Source organism: Lampetra fluviatilis, chromosome 3, assembly GCF_964198595.1.
Source record: "Lampetra fluviatilis chromosome 3, kcLamFluv1.1, whole genome shotgun sequence".
Classification (NCBI taxonomy): domain Eukaryota; kingdom Metazoa; phylum Chordata; class Hyperoartia; order Petromyzontiformes; family Petromyzontidae; genus Lampetra; species Lampetra fluviatilis.
In genome coordinates, this window is record NC_136277.1 from 32,037,628 (window position 1) to 32,061,040 (window position 23,413).

General features: G+C 47.0%; 1 protein-coding gene across 2 annotated transcripts in view; it reads right to left on the reverse strand.

Moving 5' to 3' along the window:
- CHRNA7 (cholinergic receptor nicotinic alpha 7 subunit) overlaps window positions 1-23,413 on the reverse strand; it is a 47,483-nt gene that overhangs the window by 11,118 nt on the left and 12,952 nt on the right. For both annotated transcript variants that reach the window (XM_078854884.1, XM_078854885.1), the window contains exons 6-9: window positions 16,008-16,087; window positions 13,169-13,336; window positions 9,042-9,236; window positions 5,577-5,663 (exon numbers count right to left, since the gene is read on the reverse strand). In XM_078854884.1, coding sequence (XP_078711010.1) covers window positions 5,577-5,663; window positions 9,042-9,236; window positions 13,169-13,336; window positions 16,008-16,087 — 530 coding nt within the window. The remainder of the gene's footprint in view (window positions 1-5,576; window positions 5,664-9,041; window positions 9,237-13,168; window positions 13,337-16,007; window positions 16,088-23,413) is intronic.

The following is a 23,413-nucleotide window of genomic DNA, read 5'->3' on the forward strand; positions in this document are numbered from 1 at the left end:
CGAGGAGATGGAACAATGAAATCTCATCATATGCACGCCGCGAGGTGTAAATTATTGCATCGCAGAGTCGTGAAAGGTGACGGCAGCTTGAGCAGCCCTTTATCCAGCAGTAGACTGACCACGGCTGATGATAACGGTGATGATAAAAATATATGATTCAGTGTTACGATTCCCTTAAAAAATCAGGCAATTTGATTCAAAATCTTGTTTTTACTCTTTCATTTGTATTCTTCCATATTGGTCTCTTCATTTCGTCTCACTGCTTTTTGTGTTTCGTTTGTTGTCCTTCCCCCGCACATCCAATTAGCACGGTTGGCTACGTGCAGTGCGAAATAAGTTCAACATACATACCTGTAACATTAGCACCTAGGCATATTGATTTGAATAATATAATAATAATAAAACTGACCGACATACACGATTTGATTCATCATTGCACAACCTAATTATTTGCCAAGATCATAGCAATAAACTGTGCACAGATTTGTGAGTTTTCACCTGAGAGGGAGACTAAAGCAAGACACTGCAAAGCAAAGACGCTCCGACATGTGAGAAAGGAAGCGGTGGTTTTTAACTGAGATTTCTGATATTTAATGTCTCAAGGCAACCCTTCATAAATCCCTATTGTACAATATATTTCTTCTTTTATGTCAAATGCCCTTGGAAACAAAAACAGGAGGAAAAAAATCATTCTGCCAGACATCTTGGCAATATGATTTACTGAGAATGTTACGAAGCAAAAAAGAGCCTTTTATGGGAGGGCAAGCAGAATGACAAATACAAATGCAGTAGTAACTCACAGCCCAAAGGTATTACCATCAAAAAAGTACATGTGGGGCCATGAATACTTTCAAGGCCAGATAGAGAGGTCTTAATGCAAGGATTGCTTTCAACGGCATGTTGCGTTTTCAGCATATAATTTCAATATTGACAGACCGACTGCCAAGGGATTGAACGCGTCCGTGATAACGACCACCGGGGAGATGGAGCGATGGAATCAGTTCGTGTCTGGGTGTTCTGAGGCGGATTATGATATCACAGGATCGTGGGAAGCAGTGGTAGCTTTGGGAGGCATTCACAGCAGCAGTGGATTCATCATGGCTGATATTGATACGTTTCATCCAAGATGTGAATCATTGGAATGTGCTAATGTAAAATAAAGTATAATAAAAAGCGACAACATAATTTAAAAGTTTGCAAAATACTCATAAAACTGTTGGCATCCATCAAACGTTATTAATTAAATCTGAACATGATCCTAACATTCTATGTGTCCATTACATTTTGCTTTGTTTGATTTATTTTTTATTTTTGTCCTGGCTTTTTTTTTACCGTTTTTCATGCGCTTGTATTTCTCCCTCATTTTCGGCACGTCTCACATTTAGAATAGACATGTTGCCTCAAAGGGCTCTCGCCTGGATTAAAGATAGGATGTCTACCCACTCACTTATCTACCAACCTACCTACTAATCTTACACAATAAGTGCATTGACAAGGAGAGAGGGGGTTACCGTGTATTAAAAGAAAGTTCTCAAATCTCTTCTCCGCTACGTCTTGATATCCCTCATTTTAAAATGCAATGTACACACACGTACTGGCACACTGACACATTGCATGGGCAACATTAAGTAGGTGGAGTTGCAGCGGTGCCACTGCCCTGTGAACTCAGCGTCTGAAGTTCCTTTCCTGGCCACGGCTGACATGAGTGGCGAATTAAATCTGAGCCGGCCCTGTCCCCTCTGCCCCCGCCCGCGCCCCTAAATGACTCACGAAAAGTGGAGAGGCCTTCATTCAGCAATTCATTGACAATGTCTGTACTGTATATATAATTTTGTTTCAATAAGTGCAAATAAAATAATTGTTAAAGCCTAAATAGTTCACCAGCAGGTGTACAGCAAGTAAGTTGTGGGATTTCTTAATTGGTCCTCTGCCCAATGGCAGTGTCTTTGGCTCAAATTCCCTTCATCTTGCATGATCTTGAGCTTTCTTCTTCAGTCACTGCAAGGTCTCCTTTCTTGCTTAAAGTCATCAAGCAGCATGTTTGTTTTGTCTGCCTTATTGGCCTTTCTTTCCCAACATCCGTCCTTCCAGAACTTTCTTCATCAAGCTCTCACTTCTGAAAATATTGCTCATCCGCATACATCATCCGTACTCGACAGTAAGCATTTCATCATCATCACCACGATCCATGGGCAGATAGCCCGTAGTAGATGTCCACTGGACATGTCGTCATTTGTTCCCACTTTCCTCTCTGTCTTGTGCCAATATGGCTCAAGTAGTGGCCACACCTTTCTGGCACCGATCTCTTGCGATGTCGTCGTCAAGCCATTCCCCATTAGATCTTCCTCTCTACTCTTAGGTTTTTTGGTAAAGTCACGTAGGTAAAAAAAGGAAGGCCAGCGTCTCGAGAAGCTGTGACTTCTTGTCTCGTGACTTTACCGAAACAACCTAAGAGTATGGATCCTTGCAGTCACGAAAGCTTCACATCTAGAATCTTCCTATCTTTCAGGTTCCTTCCATTTCAGCATTCGGTGCTCGTGCGTTTTTGTTCGAGGAGCCTTCTCCTGCAGCGTGTGCGGAGCCACCCAAAGTCCCCCGCCGTGGGAGTCCCTCTAATGTGGTGTACTCTGCTGAATGACTCCGACGGAGATGGCTGACAGGGCGGTGAAACCAACACCACAGTGCGATACCATCAGGTGCGGTGATGCTGCCACGCGCTTGGCTGGCTGCGGCAAGTGGGATCGATCAGTTGAAGCGATCTGCTAAACGCTGCTCAGCTCTTGCATCTGTTACTTGCGCGCTTTTTGGTGTTTCGTCTCGTTCTTGAAACCTGCGGCCGACTGCTGCGTCGCCCTCCGATACCATTGTGCACTTTGAGCGCTACTTGTTATTAGCACGGTTGGCTACGTACGGTGCGAAAGAAGTTCAACACGCATAGCACATTGTTACGTCGCATGAGAAGGAAGAATGAGAGCAACCTTTTCACGATTTGTCGCGATTCATTGAAAAGGTTTTGTTTTCTTGAGGGACGAGTGTACGCATATGCGCGCGTGTGTGTGCATTTTCGTAATGTGTGTTGAATGCACGCACGAACATGCCAATCGCAGGGATTGTTGTGTTTTCGCATGAAGGAAACAAAATTGCATTCATTTCCATGCGTTGATTTGAAATGCCCTCCACATTAACATGCAACGAGAAAATTAATATTGTTTGGGTACTGATAACAATTGGGAAATGGGAGTTGGATAAACCCACATGAGACACTTTTGTGCATTAACTGGTAATGCTAAATCGCGTAGCCTGCAGCTCGGATTTTAACATTCATCGTTGCGGGCAGGGATTGCACTCTTGTTCTGCGCTACGAACCCAACGAAGCCGAGTTAAAGTCCGAGCCATGGCCAACATCAGTGGCGAATGATGCCGACCTGCACTGGAGCAGCGTGGCGAAGTATGGCCCAACAGCTCCCATGACTGATGCGGCATTGCATTTACAAAGGGCTGTTAACATTAGAGTGACATTGGATATTTTTTATACAATTTTTCTGTGAATACATTATTTGACAAACTCTCTCCCCCCCACCCCCCAGTAAATAATTATCCACTCAGTGATCATACAATAAAAATGGGCAGGAGTTACTTCTCTTACTTGCGATGAATATGCCTGCAGGCTGCTTCAATAAATTATACGCTATCGGCTTGTATCTGCACCTCATTACTGGTGTGTATTATGGCCAGACAGATAGACCTATGATTAGGTGGGGGTGTAAATTGGTGTCGAGAATAATCTTACTGGAGGCTAGTCTGCGAGGCCCCACAATCCTCTCATCAGATGCGAAGTAATGACGAGGCTTCAGTCTCTCCTGAAACCATGGATTACGAGCCTTGTTGACATCCGGCTTCAGCAGGCAATGCCAATGTCGATGAAGAAAATAGATTGATCTTTGGAACTTTGTTACGATTGTTCTTGAGCTCTGCTTGGGCTGGCGGTGAATCATTTTCCAAGCCTCCGCAGACCCGCCGCGCTCTTCAAGCGTTGTTAAACAAAGAGAGAGCCGCACGTGACAACTCGCTCCGTGTGAGACGACACTGCAGGCTGGCTCCAGATGGCGGACGCCTGAGACAGCAGCCGTCACTGCCGAGATTTCCAGCGGTCGTGTTTTGTTCCGAGGCTCACTTTGGTGGCACACATTGCGCCCTCGCCGTATGAACAAAGTAGAGAAGAACGAAAAGGGAAAGGCGCAGCCCTGCAATGTCTTGCTCACGCCACTTTTGGCGGAAGGGCTTCCACTCGGAGGGCGATCTAAGAGAGAACGTTTAGGGGGTGATTCGATCTCCTGTCCCTCGAAAGAGTTGGGAGTTCCCGCACCCTACCGCACCACACGAACAACGGCGGAGTACCCATTGATGCTGCTGGGTGGATCGAGGCGGTGCGGGGATTTACTAATAAAAATAACTTGCGCCGTTGTTTCGGCCGCTGTGCGGAAGATTGAACCGGCGACCTCTGGATTTCACGTCCAGCGCGCTGGCCGTGGCACCAAGGCAGCATCCTAAACATAGCGGGCATTGATTTTCTTGTTTTCGGACATGAAACGTGCGGAGCGTTGCTTCTCGCTCAGCAACGTAAAGTATTTGGCGTTGACGGAGGATCGCGTCGTGATGCCGTCCACTAAGAATGAGGGCGGGGCGAAGGGGGGGGGTTATCTGTGCAGTGAATTGCTCTGCCTTGAACGAGATCATGATACATGAGATCGTGATACACGAGATCATGATACATGAGATCGTGATACACGAGATCATGATACATGAGATCGTGATACACGAGATCATGATACATGAGATCGTGATACATGAGTGATACGATGGCCTCTTTCTGTGGCCTATGGCGTCTTCACCAAAGACGGAGTCCAACAGCTGCATATGATTAATCGGTGCAAATCGTCCAAGTGGATACAAATGTCGATTACAAATGTTGCATGCCGTGTTAGAGTTATTGTTCACGGTAAGCGGTGGCGCGCAGATGATTATCCATGTTTGTGGGAGAGGGAGAATGAAAGGCTCAGAGAGATGCGCTTACTATTTTTGGGCTTAATCTGGATTTGCGCACGCATCTATCATCACGTGAAATTGAAATGTCTCCAACTCTATGCCACCAACATCCATTTAATTCATGTGGCTGTGTGTACACATACACACCTTATGGGACCTGGCAGAAGCATGGCACCCCTCCATTCAAGCGCAATTCAGATTGTCAGTGGCATTCTCCCGTTTGCTGTGTGCATCGTCTCTATTCAGAGTTTAAATTTATCGCTCAATATTTCCTGGAACCCTGCTAGGCCGGCTTGGAGTCGAGACGTTGGCACCACCTGTACCGACATCGTCAAATCACCAACAAAAAGGGGATCATGCAAATAACCGTATTCAATTCGCAACATTATCACGTCATCCGCTCCTATAAGCCATCTACAGAAGCTGGCGTCACTCGGCGTTTGGCCACCCTCGAAGTGGCACCGCTCTCTGCCCCGTGGACTGGACGTTGGCGTGCGGTGCGTTCGCGTTCGCCGCGCGTCTCCGCTCACCGATGAGCGGAACGGAGTCGGACGTGGCCGGCATGATTTCGGCGACCAGGAGCATGAAGACGGTCAGCGACAGCAGCACGGTGATGCCTGGACACAGAGGGGCACCGAGCGACAACCGCGGCGAGCGAGGCAAACGCTGAACCCAGATAATGCCGCTCTTTGATTTCTTATCTGTAATGTGCATTTATCCCCCCCCCCCCGCACGCTCTCCCAGCGGTACGCAGCCTATCTTGCAGAACAACAGCTGCGGCCAATTGAAGGGCGCTCGCAATCGTACCCCAAACAGATGCTGAATGCGGAGATTAAACGAGTTTAAGCAAGAATCTGCTCACAAAGGCCCCGACGGCTTTGACTCCGGATAATTGGCAACTACGTTAGGCTGGACCTAGTTAAGTTTAATTATGCACGCTACGTCCGATGCATGATCTCATTTATCGTCACCGCCGACATTTGTCTGAGCCAGGATCTCTCCCGGTAAATGAAAGCTGCGTGTGACCTTAATCCGATTGCGCAATGCGGGAGAGCGCCGGCATGCTGTGAGCATGTTGCGTGCAGGGTGCGTGCAGGGTGTGCGTGCAGGGTGCATGCGCACGTTGTGTCTGCAGGGTGTGTGCATTGTGTGTGTGCAAAGGGGCGCGCAAGCTGCTTGTGCAGGGTGCGTGTGTAAGGGTGTGCTCATGCTGCGTACGCATGACGTGTGCAAGGGGCACGCACGGTGCATGTGCATGGCCCGTGCAGGCTGTGCGTGCACAGGGTGTGTGGATTCTGTGTGTGCAAAGGGGGGTGCGCAAAACAACCCCCTACTTCCTCTTGGTGCCGGACGGGCAACGCTGTCGTGGACAGTGCTGTGGGGGGGAGGGCCAATTCCGATTGGCCTTTCCCCTCATGGCGTTTGTAACCACCACAGTGGCCAAATGGGGGCTCTGATGGGTGCGAGGGGCTGGTAACCCCTCCACCGTCAATTAATTACCACTAAACCACGAATGAATAATTTAATTAATAAGCTTGTGCCGGAGGCCCTGGGGGGACATACGTCTATGACGTCTCCTGGCCAAACCCCATTTGGCGCAGCCAGGATATTGAATCTTTACCCTCGGGGCTCCTCTAGAAATAACAAAAAGCCACTACGGATGGCCACGTGGAAAGTTCTAACGCTCACTGCGGAAGAGAGGCTGCCACTCCTCTGTCGGGAGCTGGACCAGTACCGCCTGGATGTCTGTGGTATTCAGGAGGTCCGGTGGACCAGCTCTGGCTCCTGCCACCATGAGGGGTGGATAGTCCTCTACTCGGGGCAGGAGATTACCAACAACAAGGAGTGGCTCTTTTTTCTGAACAAAAGAATGAAGGGGGCGTGGGAGCGTTGTGGTGAAGTGTGGAAAGCTGTAAGCCACAGGCTACTTTGGGCTCGCCTTCCCATCAACCGGAGGCGAGGAGTGGTGGTCGTGGGGGCATAAGGCTGCTTTAGGTACGCGGTCCAGACCTCCCGAGAGACCCTGGCTGACAGAGGAGGTGTTCAAGCTGGCTGAGACAAAGCGACAGGCCCACTCTAATCGTCTACAGCCTCCCACGTCAGAGAATGAGGAGGCTTACCGCAGCCTTCGCTCAGAGGTTCGGAGAGCCGTGAGGCGCTGCAAGGATGGGTGGTGGTCGCGGGTTGCTGAGGAGATGGAGTCTGCCTCAATGGCCTGCGATCACAAATCCCTATTTAACTCCATCAAAAAAATAACCTGCAGCGCCACACCTATTACCATCATTTGGGGAAAAAACGGTGATCCAATCTCTGACCCCCAGGAACAGGTTTGCAGATTTGCTGAGCATTTATGTGAAGTCCTGGGGGAGGGGAAATCCCTCGACATGGAAAACATTGTGGGACAAAGTGGGGATGACCCTGCTGAGGCTGCGGTGCCTCAAATATTGGAAGAAGAAGTCACCCCCTTTGAGTGGCTGACTGAGGTGCCATCTGTTGAGGAAGTACTGAAGGCGATCCAGAGTCTGAGACCAGGAAAGGCACCAGGCAGAGATGATCTCCCAAGCGAAATGCTGAGGGAGGGTGGCGTTTGTGCACAGACTGCCCTACTTGACATCATAACAATAGTCTGGACCACTTGATCGGTTCCACATGATTGGAAGGATGCCCTTGTGGTCCTGCTCTTTAAGAAGGGAGACCGCACAGACTGTGTGCCGGGAAAGGTCCTGTCTAGGATTATTCAACATCGCCTTGCCAGGCACGCTGAGGAGAGGCTTGCGGAGCCCCAATGTGGTGTCAGTAAAGGGTGGTCCTGCACAGATGCTATATGCTCTGTCCGTTTGCTACAGCAGAGGTGTAGGGAATTCCAACAAGACCTAAATCTCTGTTTTATTGACCTGGTCAAGGCCTATGATACCATCAGTAGGCCTGGGCTCTGGGTTGTTATTCGTGCTTTCGGAGTCCCTGACCCTCTGCTCACGATCATTAAGGACCTTCATGATGGTGAGCGGGCCTGGGTAAAACTACGTGGACAGGAGTCGGAGCTATTCCCTGTTCACCTTGGGGTGCGACAGGGATGTCCTCTGGCTCCAACATTATTGAACATAATCTTTCGACCAGGAAGTTCGTGAAGCCTTTGATGGCTGTACCAGAGGAATTTCCATCTCAGTCAGTTGACCCATGGCACCTGGCTCTGCCCCGTGACCTCCTGCCAGCGGGCGTTCGACACTTCAGGTGGTCTCAAGGTGCACATAGCCTGGCACAAGCGTCGTGGTGGTTGTTGTGGGTGTGCATGGTGTCTTTGTGTGAAGGCTGCGTAGATTCTGTGTGTGCAAAGGGGGGGGGGGGGGTGCGCGCTGGGTGTGCATGGTGTGTGTGTGTGTACAGGCTGCGTGTGTTCTGTGTGTGTGCAAAGGGGGGGGGGGTGCGCGCTGGGTGTGCATGGTGTGTGTGTGTGCAGGCTGCGTGTGTTCTGTGTGTGTGCAAAGGGGGGGGGGTGTGCGCGCTGGGTGTGCATGGTGTGTGTGTGTGCAGGCTGTGTGTGTTCTGTGTGTGTGCAAAGGGGGGGGGGGGGGGGGTGGTGTGCGCGCTGCGTGTGCATGGTGTGTGGGTGTGCAGGCTGCGTGTGTTCTGTGTGTGTGCAAAGGGGGGGGGGGGGTGGTGTGCGCGCTGCGTGTGCATGGTGTGTGTGTGTGCAGGCTGCGTGTGTTCTGTGAGTGTGCAAAGGGGGGGGGGGGGGGGGAGGGCGCGCGCTGCGTGTGCATGGTGTGTGTGTGTGCAGGCTGCGTGTGTTCTGTGTGTGTGCAAAGGGGGGGGGGGGGGCGCGCTGGGTGTGCATGGTGTGTGTGTGTGCAGGCTGCGTGTGTTCTGTGTGTGTGCAAAGGGGGGGGGGGGGGCGCGCTGGGTGTGCATGGTGTGTGTGTGTGCAGGCTGCGTGTGTTCTGTGTGTGTGCAAAGGGGGGGGGGGGGTGGCGCGCTGCGTGTGCAGGAGGACGCACCGAGCGAGATCTTCTCCCCGGAGTCGGCGGGCAGCAGGAACACGAGCAGGGATAGCGCCGAGATGAGCACGCACGGCACCAGCAGGTTGAGGCCGTAGTAGAGGGTGCGCCGGCGGATGGTCAGCGTGTACGTCACGTCGGGGTACGGCTCTTGGCAGCAGTCGTAGTACAGCTCGTTCCTCTTGCCTGGGATCTCTGCGTTGTGAGATGTAACGACGATGACGACGGCGGTTACGATTGCTGCTTCCATTGAGCTGAACCAACATGAAGGTATCGTCACGGACGGAGTCTTTGCTGCCACCTGTATTGACAGCCACAATGCTAAATCCTATGTGAACACATTATGCAGTGATGCTGTGTTGGCAGTGGTGCACAAGAACATGAACACTAGCACTCAGCACATTTGTCAATAACGCTGCCTTAACAAAAAGATAAATATATATAAACAGTGACGTTCATAGAAGGGCTATTGCCTGAAACGTCAACGATTATATATATATATATATTCATTTTCTCTGAATGCATTGTCATCAGCGCCACCCAGAAGGTGGAGGGTCAAAAGGGCAATTTTCCCCGGGCCTCACAGAGGATGGACGAGGGGGCCCCACCTGGCATTTTGGCTCATGCCTGCAGCCCTTCTGGGCTTCCAGGAACCTCCGATTACCAACATCGCAAAGTGGTCTCTTGCTGTCTGGAAAATAACTCCCCAGAGAATATTGAGTTATCATTTCAGGATGACAAAAAAAAACTATTCCGGTTGTACTGCGACAACATTGCGTTAATCGACTTCTCATTCATTATTCGGTAAAAACAAAAATGAAGCAATAATAATTTGCATTCTTCTACTTTGCGGTGAATTTGGTGCGAATTAATCCGTCGCAATGAGCAAGGTGGCATTTTGAATCCACGCCGCAACAATTGCTAAATAAAAATCCCACACGAACAAAAGAGAGCCCCGTGGCTAGAGAGGTAAATGCTCTCTGCCAGAACAATAGGGCCCGGAGATAAAGGGCTCACGGAGATCATCTATTGTGGACGGTGCGAGTGGAAGTCGGACGCTCTACCCTCCTTGAAGGCCCATCTGCCTTGCCCACTGTGCCATGCCAGAACCGATTAAAGCTTCCGCTTGGCAATACCAATGAAGCAGCATGGCTAATGAGCTCTGTCCCTTTGCATTACATCTTACTGCATTGACTCAATCTCTTCTTTCTAAGAACAAAACTAATCTCAATCCAGTGATGAATGGTGTGGCCTGCTTGGTATATCGGTCAAATGTGCGACTGGTGTGCCGTACCAAAGAGGTTCCCATTGGACTACAATGCTCTCCCCATCGCCACGAAGCATACATATACTATTGATCTCTCTACCCCTCTGTAGATTTGGCATGGAATTAGTAATCAGCGTTGCATATGCTTGAACTACAATGACGTGGGTACAGAAAGAGGAACACGCCGATTGGGGCACAAGCACAGGTGGATGGAATCATTCGAACTGTTGAGATGGGTTGAGTGATGACGGCTGATCACATCTGGAACACTGACGCCGAGTGGCAGCCACGAAGTTAACGAACCCAAGTGGACGTCCACTGAGGAGGTGGAGCGACGAAATGGGTTTGTGTGCCAGGCGATGGGTGAACGGTTACATCGCAGGATCATCGCGGTTGGCGGCCTCTGGGAGAGGCCTTCATCCAGCAGTGGATTGACCAAGGGTGATGATGGCGGTGACGATGACTGCAGATGCAAACGATGAGCTTGAAGAACGGAAGGTGGGACTTTTCCATGACAGCCACTCTCACAACCTTCCAAGGGTGGCACAGTCGGGTTTTTTACAATCGGGTTTAATTGTCTTTTTATGTTAAACCTGATCATCTGATATTGGGAGAAATCCGGTTTAATTGGTTCTAATTGCAGAACCGCACTTCTCAACGATGGGCTTCATCCATTCCAAGCTAAGGAACTCACTGGCGCCCACGATTGTGGAGAAGCTCGTGTTCATCAAGACCAACCTGCCCGCCGCATTCTACGACTACCCCGTGCCCGACGGCCACGAGTACGATAGCAGCACCGACGAGGAAGCAGCCTACGCCTTGGATCAGAGTTTCGTATTCATTAAACCAGGTTTTAATTCCCCAAAATCGGGTTTAATTGTATTAAAGAAAAAAACAGATGCCTGCCGCCGGAAAATCTGTTTTTTTCCACCCATGCAACCTTCCAGTACTCTGCGTCTCACTGACACCACGTTTCTGTATGGCCCCGTCTCAGTCTCCCGTGCGTATGAATATGAGGGGGGAGGGGCTGTTACTTTTATGATTTCCTCGCCAAATATATTTGCTCACGCGGGGAGAAAGTGTCTCTGTATGTCCACTTTCATTTGGGTTGGCCAGACACTCGCCACTTGAAAGGTTCCACATTTCCCTTGACTAGCATTGTGCTTTCAATACTCCGAATATTCAACGCGTAAATTACACCAGAACAAGGGAAACGTACGGTTGTGGAATTTATTGATGGCATATAATTTTTTGGGCATTGCACAGCCATATCCATCTTCCTGCCGCCAGGCGACGCACAGTGAAATTAGGGAAGGTTTTTTTTCAGAATGCACGGGATGATGCGGCAGCGGTGAACATTTATAAAAATGTGCGTCCCGTGAGCACCTGGGAAGGAAAAGTTCACAAGCCGCGGCACGCGGATCCATATCAATTGGGAGCTTCCCCCCCCCCACCACCACCACCCCTTCCTACGAGCACCTCGCTTCTGCGCAATGGATGATGACACTTTACACAAACAGTAATTATGAATAGTAATGTAATCGCAGCTTCGTTTACCCAGGAAATCGTAACTCAGTATTAAGGCTCGTTTTTCAATCCAGGCCGCCCATAGATTCATATGTGTTGCTCGTGTGCGGCGCACGCTCGTAGCAACAAAAAAAACAAGACTCGCGTTCAATTCAATACTCTGTGCGGTGAAGCTCAAGGTGCAGCCCTGCAATGCGTTACTGCTGGCAGAGAGGCCTCCACGAGAGAGTTTTTGGCCTACTCTTCCACGTTCGTCAAATCTGTAAAGGACGAGCAAAACCTCATCGTAGCGAAAACAATTTGTGCGGGCCGGAAAATCAGGAGTTTCAAACATCACTCAAAACTGTGCAAAAAAGCACACAGCCAACTGTCCGTGTGCAACGTTCATTTTCATTTCCTGAAGAAGTGCATTCTAGCCTTCCACGTTGGCCAGATGTCTTGGAAGTGGTGGGAGGACCCACAATTGACCCCACCACACGCAACGTGTCTATCAACAAACTCTCCCATTACCCACTGAGTTTGGCGGGTGGACAGAGGCAGGGGGAATTTAAGAAACGTGCAACATTGCTTCAGCTGCCGCACCAGCAGACCGACTGCACATACAAAGTGCTAACCATTACAGCACCCTATTACAATAGTAATAATTTAATAAAGGCTTTGTTAACCCCATATTTTTTAACTCAGTCTCAGGGCTCATTTTTCAATCTCGGCAGCCCATAGATTAATAGTGATTTTTTTTTATGTCCGCGTGTGACCCTTGCTTGTGAAATCTCCGCGTTAATGCCCCATAGACACCGTGCAAATTAACGCGGTCGTATTGTGTATCGCAACGCCGCCCGACTAGTCAGAGCACTAATACGGCTCTGAAGAGTGGCAACTGAAGACCTCATCAGGGCCAAAGCCGTTGACGCCACCACACCTCCATGGTGCACTCCACCCTCCTCCCGGCCCGACAGCGGCTGCTGCACAGCAGACACACGACCTGCAGGACCTGCTCCCACCAACTGGTGCCCTGTCCTTCCCCGCTTGGTTTGCAGGACTTTTGGGGGCCACTACAATGCTCGTCTTGGCAACTGGCGCTAACTCTCCGCCATCCTGCACACGCGTCCCCATGGCCGTGATCACATCAACACATCACACCTGGACAGCGTCATCATGTCGGGACCAGCGTCGCAAAGACATATTCCGCGGCACTGCCTATCCATCACAGCTCGGCCACCAAAGACAAAGATCCCCCCCGTATAGCCTGTACAGACTATTGGGGCAAGTGCCGTTAGCGGCCTCCGCACACACGTACACACGCACACACGGTCACCCTCGGCGAGCAACGCACCCACGAGGTCCCACTCCCCGTTGGCGATGTAGCCCGACGTGTCGGCCTCCAGCATCTGCAGGTCAATGAGCCAACCGTCGTGCGTCCACGAGCCGAACTTGAGGTCACACTTCTGCACGTCGAACGGGAACCAGCGCACGTCGATGTAGCACGTGCTCTTCAGCATTCCTGTCTCGCGGAACGCACGGGGGGAGGAGGGGCGGGGAGTTGGGGGTGGGGGGCAATGGGTGAGAGGCCGAGGCAGCGATAGTGCGGCTCTCATCTCGGAGGCGACCGGTAATTTAGCACTTGAATCAATACAACCGCTGCCACCTCCAGCAGCCTATTTCTGAACCCGTGGGTTTTAACCGTTCACGCTGGTTTGCCATTCATGCCGGCCGTGTCCGTACGAGTATTATCGGCGCGGAGACAAATCCCTAAACTGGTTCGAATCAATCAGGAATAGTTCAACTTCTGGATGATTGTTTTTTGCAAGTATTTTTTTTTTGCAGAAAAGTGGGTTGTTTTTTAACAGACATGTATTTTGACGACTATCATTTGATAATTACGCAAATTATACATTCTCATTTCCCGTTAGGTGTGGTTTTGGATTTCAGTGGCACACAAAATAACGCCAATGATGTTTAACTTTCGCACCTCCAGTCTACGATTACATTGCAAGTTCACCGCAAAACTGGAATGATATTGACGTGCTTCTCGCATGGTTGCAAAAATATATATATTTATGCTATCATTGTCAGTGGTGTTCAAAATAAACCGTGAACATTTTTTACGACGGCAATTTACAGCCGAGTGGCCTTTTCTTCAGAAAGTTGACAGCAGCAAAGCTCCATATTAATGTCGGACTATGCTTATTTTTTTAGCTTTCGCAGGTCCTCATAGCCAGACTTTACCCAGGAAAGAACGGTGGGCAACAGGAGGCCACGAGGGTGAAACCCTCACATTAAACATCTTGGCGGCTGCCTATTGATTTGGGGCGGGGGGGGGGTGAAAGACATAAAACTACAGCAAACCAAAGCCACGGCACGACCCAGGGACCCATGAAATTCTGAAACAGGGAGATAAGCGCAGTAACATGGGGGAAGGTTTGATAAAGATTTATTTGCTTTCTTGCAGAGCTGGTATGGAGTTAAAGGTTAAAGGAAAAATCCAGGGCACAAATCAAGTGGTAGATTTTATTTGGTATTACGGCTGAGCCAGTAGTCATCATTGTCTTTGCAAACACAAGCCAGATAAATCTTTACCAAAGGGTGCCACGTGTGGCGATAGACTTATGACCGAATTTGTCAGGACGGCGCAATGTTTTTTTTTATTTAGATATTTAATTCCGATTTGCTCGTGAACACAACCGGCCTTTAAAGGGATAAAGTTCGCTTGCAATTTTCAGAATTAATTACATTCATCACCCTGATAAACCACTTAAAGTTTTAGCATTAAAGCCATCTAATTGACCAGTCAGAAAAAAAATTACACGCCGTTATGTATTTAATTTTATTCCTCTTATCCCTTAATTGTTGGATGTCGAATAATAATTGCACAAATTTAAGAGCGAATGTGAGCGTTGTGCAGTAATCACGCCCAGTCTTCCTCCTCCTCCTGTGATAATAATCCACAAAATAATGGCGTGAAATGTTCCCTTATATGTCTCCCGCAGTGGGTGCCCTTTGGAAAAAATAATAATTTACATTTAGCACATTTACATAATAGCGATACGTCACGCAGACATCACTTAATGTTACATTCCAACGCACAACATGTTTCTATGAATTCTTACCCGGTTCAGCTCGATTGTAAATTGACTTTTGGGCGAACCAATTCCTTCCAGTACTGCCAAACGAAATTAACTTTCCACTTAAAAACACCGCTGGATATACATTAAATATAGAAATTAATTTGCAACGTGTTTGAAGATCAACTTTCTCTGCAACGCGCTGGAAATATACGGCACGTAAATAGCGCACGTGCGTGTGTGTGCTCACGCGTAACAAACAGTGATTTGTACATGTAATTATAATTCCGCAATTGCTTGCATTTCCTATTTGAGCTATACAAATGATTTTATCCTGTGGGCCCCTTGAGCTATCATCACCAGCTTTGCACGTAGTTCGACGGGCAGACTCGTGAAAGGTTGCAATGATTTCTGAGTTGTTTTTTCCCCCTGTACTCTGGTCGCCTTCTAGTTATGAATAAGTAATAGAAGCCTTGTTCATTTGCAACTCATCGCCTCCCAACTTATGCACCATTTGGGAGCCAATTTTTTTATTTTTAAAAAGGAAAGCCGTTTGTGAGTCCGTCAGTAGATGAGCTTTAGTATTTATAAAAAAAAAAACACAATACTGTATCTTCTTCGTCATCGTCGTCGACATCATCGTCGTCAAAAACACCAGCAGTGAATAACAACAGCATGGGGAGGCTTCAATCCAGCAGTGGATAGACAATGGCTGCTGCTACTGATGATGTTGAAAATGACGGTTCAACACTATCATCATTATCAACATCAGCAGCAGCAGCAGCAACAGCTGTTGTCTATTGCCTGCTGGATGGAGGTCGACCCGCGCCGTGCTGCACCACAATGCAGCTCACAGCGGTCCCTCAGCTCCCGACCGAGATTCCGTGGTCGTCATCTCGGTCGCGTTCGCTCCTTGGATGTATGGACGTATCGTTTGGGCTTTGGTGAATAACATAAATTGCAAAGAAGAAAAAAACCGACGGAATTTTTTTTATTTCCCCACGTTCAAAGTCTACGTAAAAAAAAAAACCTGTTAAAACATATATGTTTGTTGTTGTTGTTCTTGGCTGCGTTGATAAGCGGATCGCGAGTGTAAGAGATAGGACCCACCTGGGGGTAGGTGCTGGCAGTTCCCCGTGTAGTTCACAAGCACGTTCGTGTGAAATGTGGCGTCAAATCTCTCGTCCGCACTGCACAGCGCCGACATGGAAAATCATCCAGACATCAACAACAAAACCCGTCCACGCGTACAGCCGGACAGGTAAGTGCGTGCTGGAATTAAACATTGCCTTAGATCCTCCAAAGAAACAAAGTGCTTTCTGCCGCTTTAATTCCATGCAAAAAGGGGCATGCACTTCGTGGGATACTCGAATAGATTGGCTCAGATGTAGATTGACTTCAAAAGCACCTTGCATCTCTGTGATACAGAAGCAACACAGCTCACCTCCGACTAATAATTTTAGATATGCTCAGGACAAGTACCAGCAAATTCTGTCACGCAAAATCCACACACCGGAGACCCTCACCACGAGGTAGAGGACACACAGGGGTGAAGGCCACACTTTTGAATGTGAGGCTCTCCCTGTGAGCAAATGGTTCGCGGTTTTTATTGTTCCGGATTATGATGCCCCAGATAACGGGAGTCACGGACAAGAGGAGTTCTACCGGCAATTCTAGATTTGAAGCTTTCGTGACTGCAATGATTCATATTCTTAGGTTTTTTCGATAAAGTCACGTAGGTAAAACATTAAAATTAATAAAAGTAAAATAAAATAAAAATCACGACGTTTCGGAGGCAACACAAGCTTCCGTCTTCAGGTGGAACCGTCACAGCTTGATACAGCTGTCGTTTGCTTGATACAGCTGTCGTGGCTGTGACGGTTCCACCTGAAGACGGAAGCCTGTGTTGCCTCCGAAACGTCGTGATTTTTATATTATTTTACTTTTATTAATTTTAATGTTTTACCTACGTGACTTTACCGAAAAACCTAAGAATATTCTACCATCAACTATAATTATGTGGCACCTACGCAACCACTGTACTGCCTCAGTACTTGGCCCACCGTCAAGGCACCACTGTGCATTTCAAGGGTTTCATCAGCACAACGGGCACTTGTGACCCCTGTTGAGGGGTGAAAAACACGGACTCGAAATCACCACAAAATCTTGTCCAGAATTGAGCGAGCGTTTGTTTAGTCACGCCCGCGACACCCACTCAGCGGCCGTGGGTGTCCCCCTGTCCTGGACACCTCCTCCTCACAAGGATGCTCATCGCATCGCCATGGGGGATGTGTCAAAATGTCAGAGCCGCAAGAAGTGTCACTCTTCGGAGGCGGGGAGGGTGTGCGGGGGGGGGGGGGGATGTAACATCTACGACAAGTAATATCAGAAGTGTTCAACAGTGGCTAGGATATGTTAACTACCTCGCCTGGTATACAGGAGGTCGTGGGTTCGATCCCGAAACTGACGCCTGTATCATATTCTCCGCGTGGTCATGTGATTTTTTTTTCTCCAGGTCCTCTGGTTTTATCCTCCACATTTAGAATCAACAACACGCGTTTATAGTATTTGGCTGCTATAGATTTCCACTTGAATCGCCACTTCGTCGAGCTATCATTTTGTGGCCAGGTAGCTTCTGAAAAAAAGCGATAGTTCAGTGGGCCTTACCTGGTAAAATAACAAATAGTTTAGTTTATAGTGTATCTCCTCCTCTTTCACGAATTTGCCCTCACCAGCGTGGTGAAGTATGGTCAGGCAATTCCTGTATCCGACATAACGCCTTTACCCACGAGCAAATTTGCAAAGTGTTGTCAATTATGATTTATCTCATGTTATTTATACAGCAGTTGTTATTTGTGGAATTTACCAAGCTGTAACCATATAATTTACCTTGCTTTTAAAGTCCTTGTCTTCTAATTTTCAGGACGGTGTTATAAGAGATTTGATTATAAAAACAATCAATTATAGCCTACAAGCACCACAGTCCTGTTTCAGAAACAAATGAAGATTTTGTTTTTATTGGTTCTAGTCTGCTGTGTTTGAGGAGCGTGCATTTTATTGGCCATTTTGCTTATCAAATCCAATAACGAATGCTGCGCCCGTTTAGATTTTTGCGGGTCATTGCTTCTTTCCGTGGACGCCGTTATTTTCTTCTGGGAGGTGTTTTTGTCCCCTCGTCCGTGTGTAGCGATTTTGAAGAGCAGCTGTGATGTGATCATCAGTGGTGTGCAGAAATTGGTATCCTTCATTTAACCAGACGATGGAAATACAGAGCCTATCTTGTTTGTGCCAGGGGTAACCTGGACAAGTGGTGGTTGAGATGCTCGCTGTTTATGAAGCTTCAGAAACCAGTGCGCGTCACAAGAAGGTTTGGCAAATTGTTAACAAGTGCAGCTTGGAATTAATATTATAAATTAACATGCAATAAAAATATTTATTATTAAAATTTGCAACGCATTATTAATAATGTAGTGGATGATGGACCCCCAACGTCATGTTCATCACGGGGGTTATTTGGCCAGTGTGTGTGTGGGTTGGTGAAGGGAGCACCTGGGGCTGGTTTCAGATATCACGCACCACTGATGTTCACTGTGGGCGGGAATAGAACTCAGGTCGCCGGATTCATGGCGCAGTGAGCTTACCTCTGCGCCATCGTACTCTATCCTCCCGATGAACATTGCACAGCGCTAATTAGCTAAGGCTGCACAATACTTAGAAGTTTCATGATCGTAAGTGATGATTTGGTCGCCTTTATGAGCATGCAACTGTGAGCAGTATCAGACAACTGTTCCTGGCCTTTCAGTACAGGGCACTTCTGTGATCTACCTGCGTTCATATTCGTTAATATTCACGGAGAACACGAGGCAGTTGACGGCATGGACCAGAGTGCAGGGCGGCGTTCAAATAAAATTGCTAAATAACGCGGAATGAAAAATCCTTCTAAAATAAAAATTGTGTTCGTCTGTAAACTTTCTCAAAATTTCCCAGCATTCTCAGGGAGTGTAAAGTGCGATCTTTAGCCAATCTCTCTGCCTCACTCTGGCTTCTCTCCTCTGAAGAAGGACCATTACATGAAACGTCTGCCAATTAAATGTTTCCACGTTGTATGGCAGCATCAGTGGTGACTTTAACGCAAGGTAGGTAAAAGTTCCGGAGGCAAGACGATGATTGGTAAACATGGCATTTGTTTTGACTTAAAGCTTTCGTGACTGTGGGAATTCATATTCTTTGGGTCTTTCGGTAAAGCCACGTAAATAGAAAAAAATAATACAAATATCACATCAGATGACGATTGCTTGCGTTGCGTTCAAAACGTCGTGATATTTGTATGATTTTTTCTATCCACGTGGCTTTACCGAGAGACCCAAAAAATATGGTATTTGTTAATTACGAGTTAACTTTTGTTGATGGAATCGACGCCGTAGGGTTAAGAACTGATTTGCTTCAGCGTGTCGCGAGGTTAGCAAGGGAGTGCACTCTTCGTCGTAAGCGTAGCGAGAACAGCCAACGTGTTCCCATACACCTCAATACTCGTGAGGAAAGTAACACACATTCTGAAGCTCCCTGGACAGAAATATGTAAAATGTAAGTATCTGCGGTTCAAGTTAATCCTACTGAGGCCCCATCCCAGCTGCAAATGCTACGTAAAATATTGGAGTCGCGGATTTTTTGGCTTTAGATGTATTATCTGTAGATCCATGCAGTTTTGGGATCTGTTTATAGAACTACTTGAGAAGAAATATGTAAGCCTTGTATGTAATCACGTGTTTGCAGTTCTGCTTATGCAAGTGCAGTGTTGAGAGTTATTAGACTTTGTAGATGTTGGTTTGGCTTTTTCAATTAATTTTCCTTTGCACAGAGAATATAATAAACTTCACAGCCTTATGTGAACAAAGGTGTAGAATTCATTAGCGATGTAAAAAAATGCGTTGTTTGAAGGAAGTACATTTCAGGGCGTGTAATATTACCTGATTTTGTAAAACAACAGCAACAATATAACGAATATTCATACTTCCATAATGGAGGTAATTATTTTTTTTGTTACCACAATGAAACTAATTATATCTCGTGATGCTGCTGCTGCTGCTGCTGCATTGGCGGTGGCACGCAAGCACAAACAACAACCAAAAAACTCACCACATGTGACAATAGCACTGTCAAAAAAGAAGTCCAGTTTGGGCAACGCTTTAAGCAATGGTCATTCTATGGCCCTTCTTCAAAGCACATGGAGAGGCCATAGATGTAGAGGGAATAGCATTTGGAGAATGCCAACACTTATCCCACTCCACCTATCTGGCCGCTCTCCATGTGCTATGAATAAGGGTCGTTGCCCAAAACGTCGCACAATCTACGCTTGCTTTTTTAAGGGCAGCTGTTATTGACAAATGCGTTGGGGCTGCTGCCACATACTTGTCCAAATAACAATGTTTTTTTACGACCAAACAGATGCACAAATGTAACGTGCGCACGTAGACTGCCAAATATACTGAAATATCTGCCTCCAGGTTCAAAATAACAATAACGCTGCAGCCATGCAACGCTTTCATCATATAATATATAGAAACCAATTTTTGTTCTGATTGAAACGCGGAGTTCTAAAACTATAAAACCCAATGCTTATAAGGAAAAGTGTTATAATTCAACTGACAAGAGCCCTTTGTTGTTGTTGTTGATTGTACCTATACATTAGCATGTCTGGCGAAGCACTCTGGATTAGTAACCATTAGTAACCATGTCTGCCTTGGAGAGCTCTAAATATTCACCTTTGTCAAAACCCAAAAAAACCTTCTTCTTTTTTTTCATCAGCTAGCACATCTGCGGGCTCGTGCCAATTGACAGACTCGTATGTTGTTAACAATGGGGCCATTCTGTGGAATTCAGAAAAAGTATAGTCAAATGCATTGGTAATCCATTGGGCATAATTATTATAATCTGTTACAATCCCCCCCCCACATTGCATTTTGAAGATATTTTTTTCATGTCTGCGGAGGTACGGATGGTTTTTTTAAAATTTCCCAGCTATCACTTTTGTCAAATTATAAAAATTGCTTCGAGTCGTTTATCAAGGTTATCTCACGCGTGACTTGTAATGTTGGGGTATTATCGTTTAATGAAAAGTTTAGTCCATCATGAGTGTTACTCCGTTTCGAAATACTTCACTCTGGCCGTAATTGTTGCGAAATTAAGGTTTTATTTTTAACAGACCTCGAAACAGAACATTGACCTCCGGGCTGAGAAATAAAAAAGCAAACCTCACAATCTGGCTGGTGCATTCGGGAACGTCACTGCGTTGACACTCAACGACTCACGCTTGTGAATGCAGATGGGCACCGTTACCTTCCTAAGCTTCGTTCAATTCCTCGTCACTGCCCACGAATGATCGCGTGATCAAAAATACAACTCGGATGGCTGCGTTTGTAGCACGGTGTCTTTTAACCACCGTATCACCAGTCCACATTTTTAAGTCACATACACAGGCATGCCAGAAGACACACGCGCACATATCAGGAGAGCGGTCGAACAAAACATAAATGTGGTGGGGGGGTATCCAACCATACCTTGATTGAAATTGGGGGCGCTGCGGTAGCGAGATGTTAACTCCCTCGCCTGGTATAGAGGAGGTCGTGGGTTTGATCCCGACCCTGACGCCTGCTGCTATATATTTGGACTTTTGCATGTTCTCTCTCCCCGTGGTGGCGTGAATTTTTCTCCGGGTCCCCCGATTTTTCCCTCCACATTTAGAAAGATTTATTTCCGAGTATTTCGCTGCTATACATTTCCACACGATAAGCCACTTCGTTGAGCTATCATTTGTGGCCAGGTCGCTTCTGAATAAAAGCTGTATAGCTCAATGGGCATTACCTGGTAAAAGAAAAAATAATAGAGTTTTTAGTTTAGATTTAGATCCTTATGCCCTTGATATATTCATTAAATGGTGTGTGTGTGAGCACACATTCAATACGGTCAATGCACACCCTGGTATGCAAAATTATATGTTACATGTAGTGTTTGTGGAGAGAAAAAAAAAGCTGGGCACGTTGAACTGAATTTAATCAGAAGCGATACAAATGAGATGGTAAAAAAGATACAAAAAGGAATTGGACGATGACTCTAAATCGTTACCATTCATCAAAGCTCCAGGTCGTGAATTCTTACGTAGCTGACACGTGCTTCACTTTCGTCGAACAAACTTAACGCTCCGCGACCAACGCAGAGTGTTTTTTTTACAAGGTTTAATATCTTATAAGTTCTAGATTTGAAGCTTTCGTGACTGCAAGGATTCATATTGTTAGGTTTTTTTTTTCGGTAAAGTCACGTAAGCAGCCGCACATTAACAACTCTGGCACCTCCCCCCCTCTCTCAACTAGTTTACATAACAAAGGCTCAGTCCTTTGTTATGTTGACTAGCCGTAGCTTCAGCCGCACCAACCTTATCATAATAATAAAAAACTCCTATCCAGGGGCCTACCCTGGCTCCTCCCCCCTCAACCAGTATATATACAAGGTCGGATCTCTTGGAATTTCTCATTTACTTGATACAGCGAGCGTGCTGTGACGGTTGCACCTGAAGACGGAAGCTTGTGTTGCATCCGAAACGTCGTGATTTTTATTTTATTTTTTATTTTACTTTTATTAATTTAAATTTTTTACCTACGTGACTTTACCGACAAAAAACCCTAAGAATATGAATCCTTATAAGATAAAAAATGAAACACTGAGATCATGACTAAGGTGCACTCTCTATTCTCTACTCATAATAGTGAATTCGGGTCGTTCAACTTGAATTAAAAACGTTATTGATATATATATACCACATCTTGTCGTAGCCCGGACATCGTAATAATACGAACAATAACGGGCCCAGCAAATAACGTTGCTCGTGCACTTGGACACGGCCCGCTGGCCCGCACCCTCCCTCCATCCCTCGAGCAGTACGCCGTGGAACCATGAACGGTCTGCCTCCAGAGTTCTCCCCCCCCCCTCCCTCCCCCCCCCCCCCAAGGCATTCCTGCTTGACCCAATACTCCCAAGGAGACGAGGAAAGGCTCAAAGTGACGGCTATTCTGGCTGTCAGAACCCATATTGTACCAACGAAACACACGGGGGGAATATATATATAGGGAATATATACGTGGAGCACGATATTGGGTTTCCCGTGAAATTCGGGAGATTGCTACGGACCGCAAATATTACGCGCGACTGAAGAGAGAGTGAGAGAATGGCATTTTGTCACTTTGCAAAGTGTACGTTTCTTGAATTCTCCCCTTATTAATTACATTTCATGCCATTATAGGCCTGAAACAAATGCCCACTGTGAATCAAATTTCACATTTCGAGAGAATGTGTGGTTCGTGTTATGGAATGCATGAGGAAGTCGCATTAATATTTGACTGCCCGGTGCAACTTAATGATTTTGGATTTTTGCACACAGTTTTGTTATATGGTGTTTTTTTTCTGGAAGATTTTTGCTGTTGCGTGTCGTCATTTTAAGATGTTCTGTGTTAATGTTTTTGTTT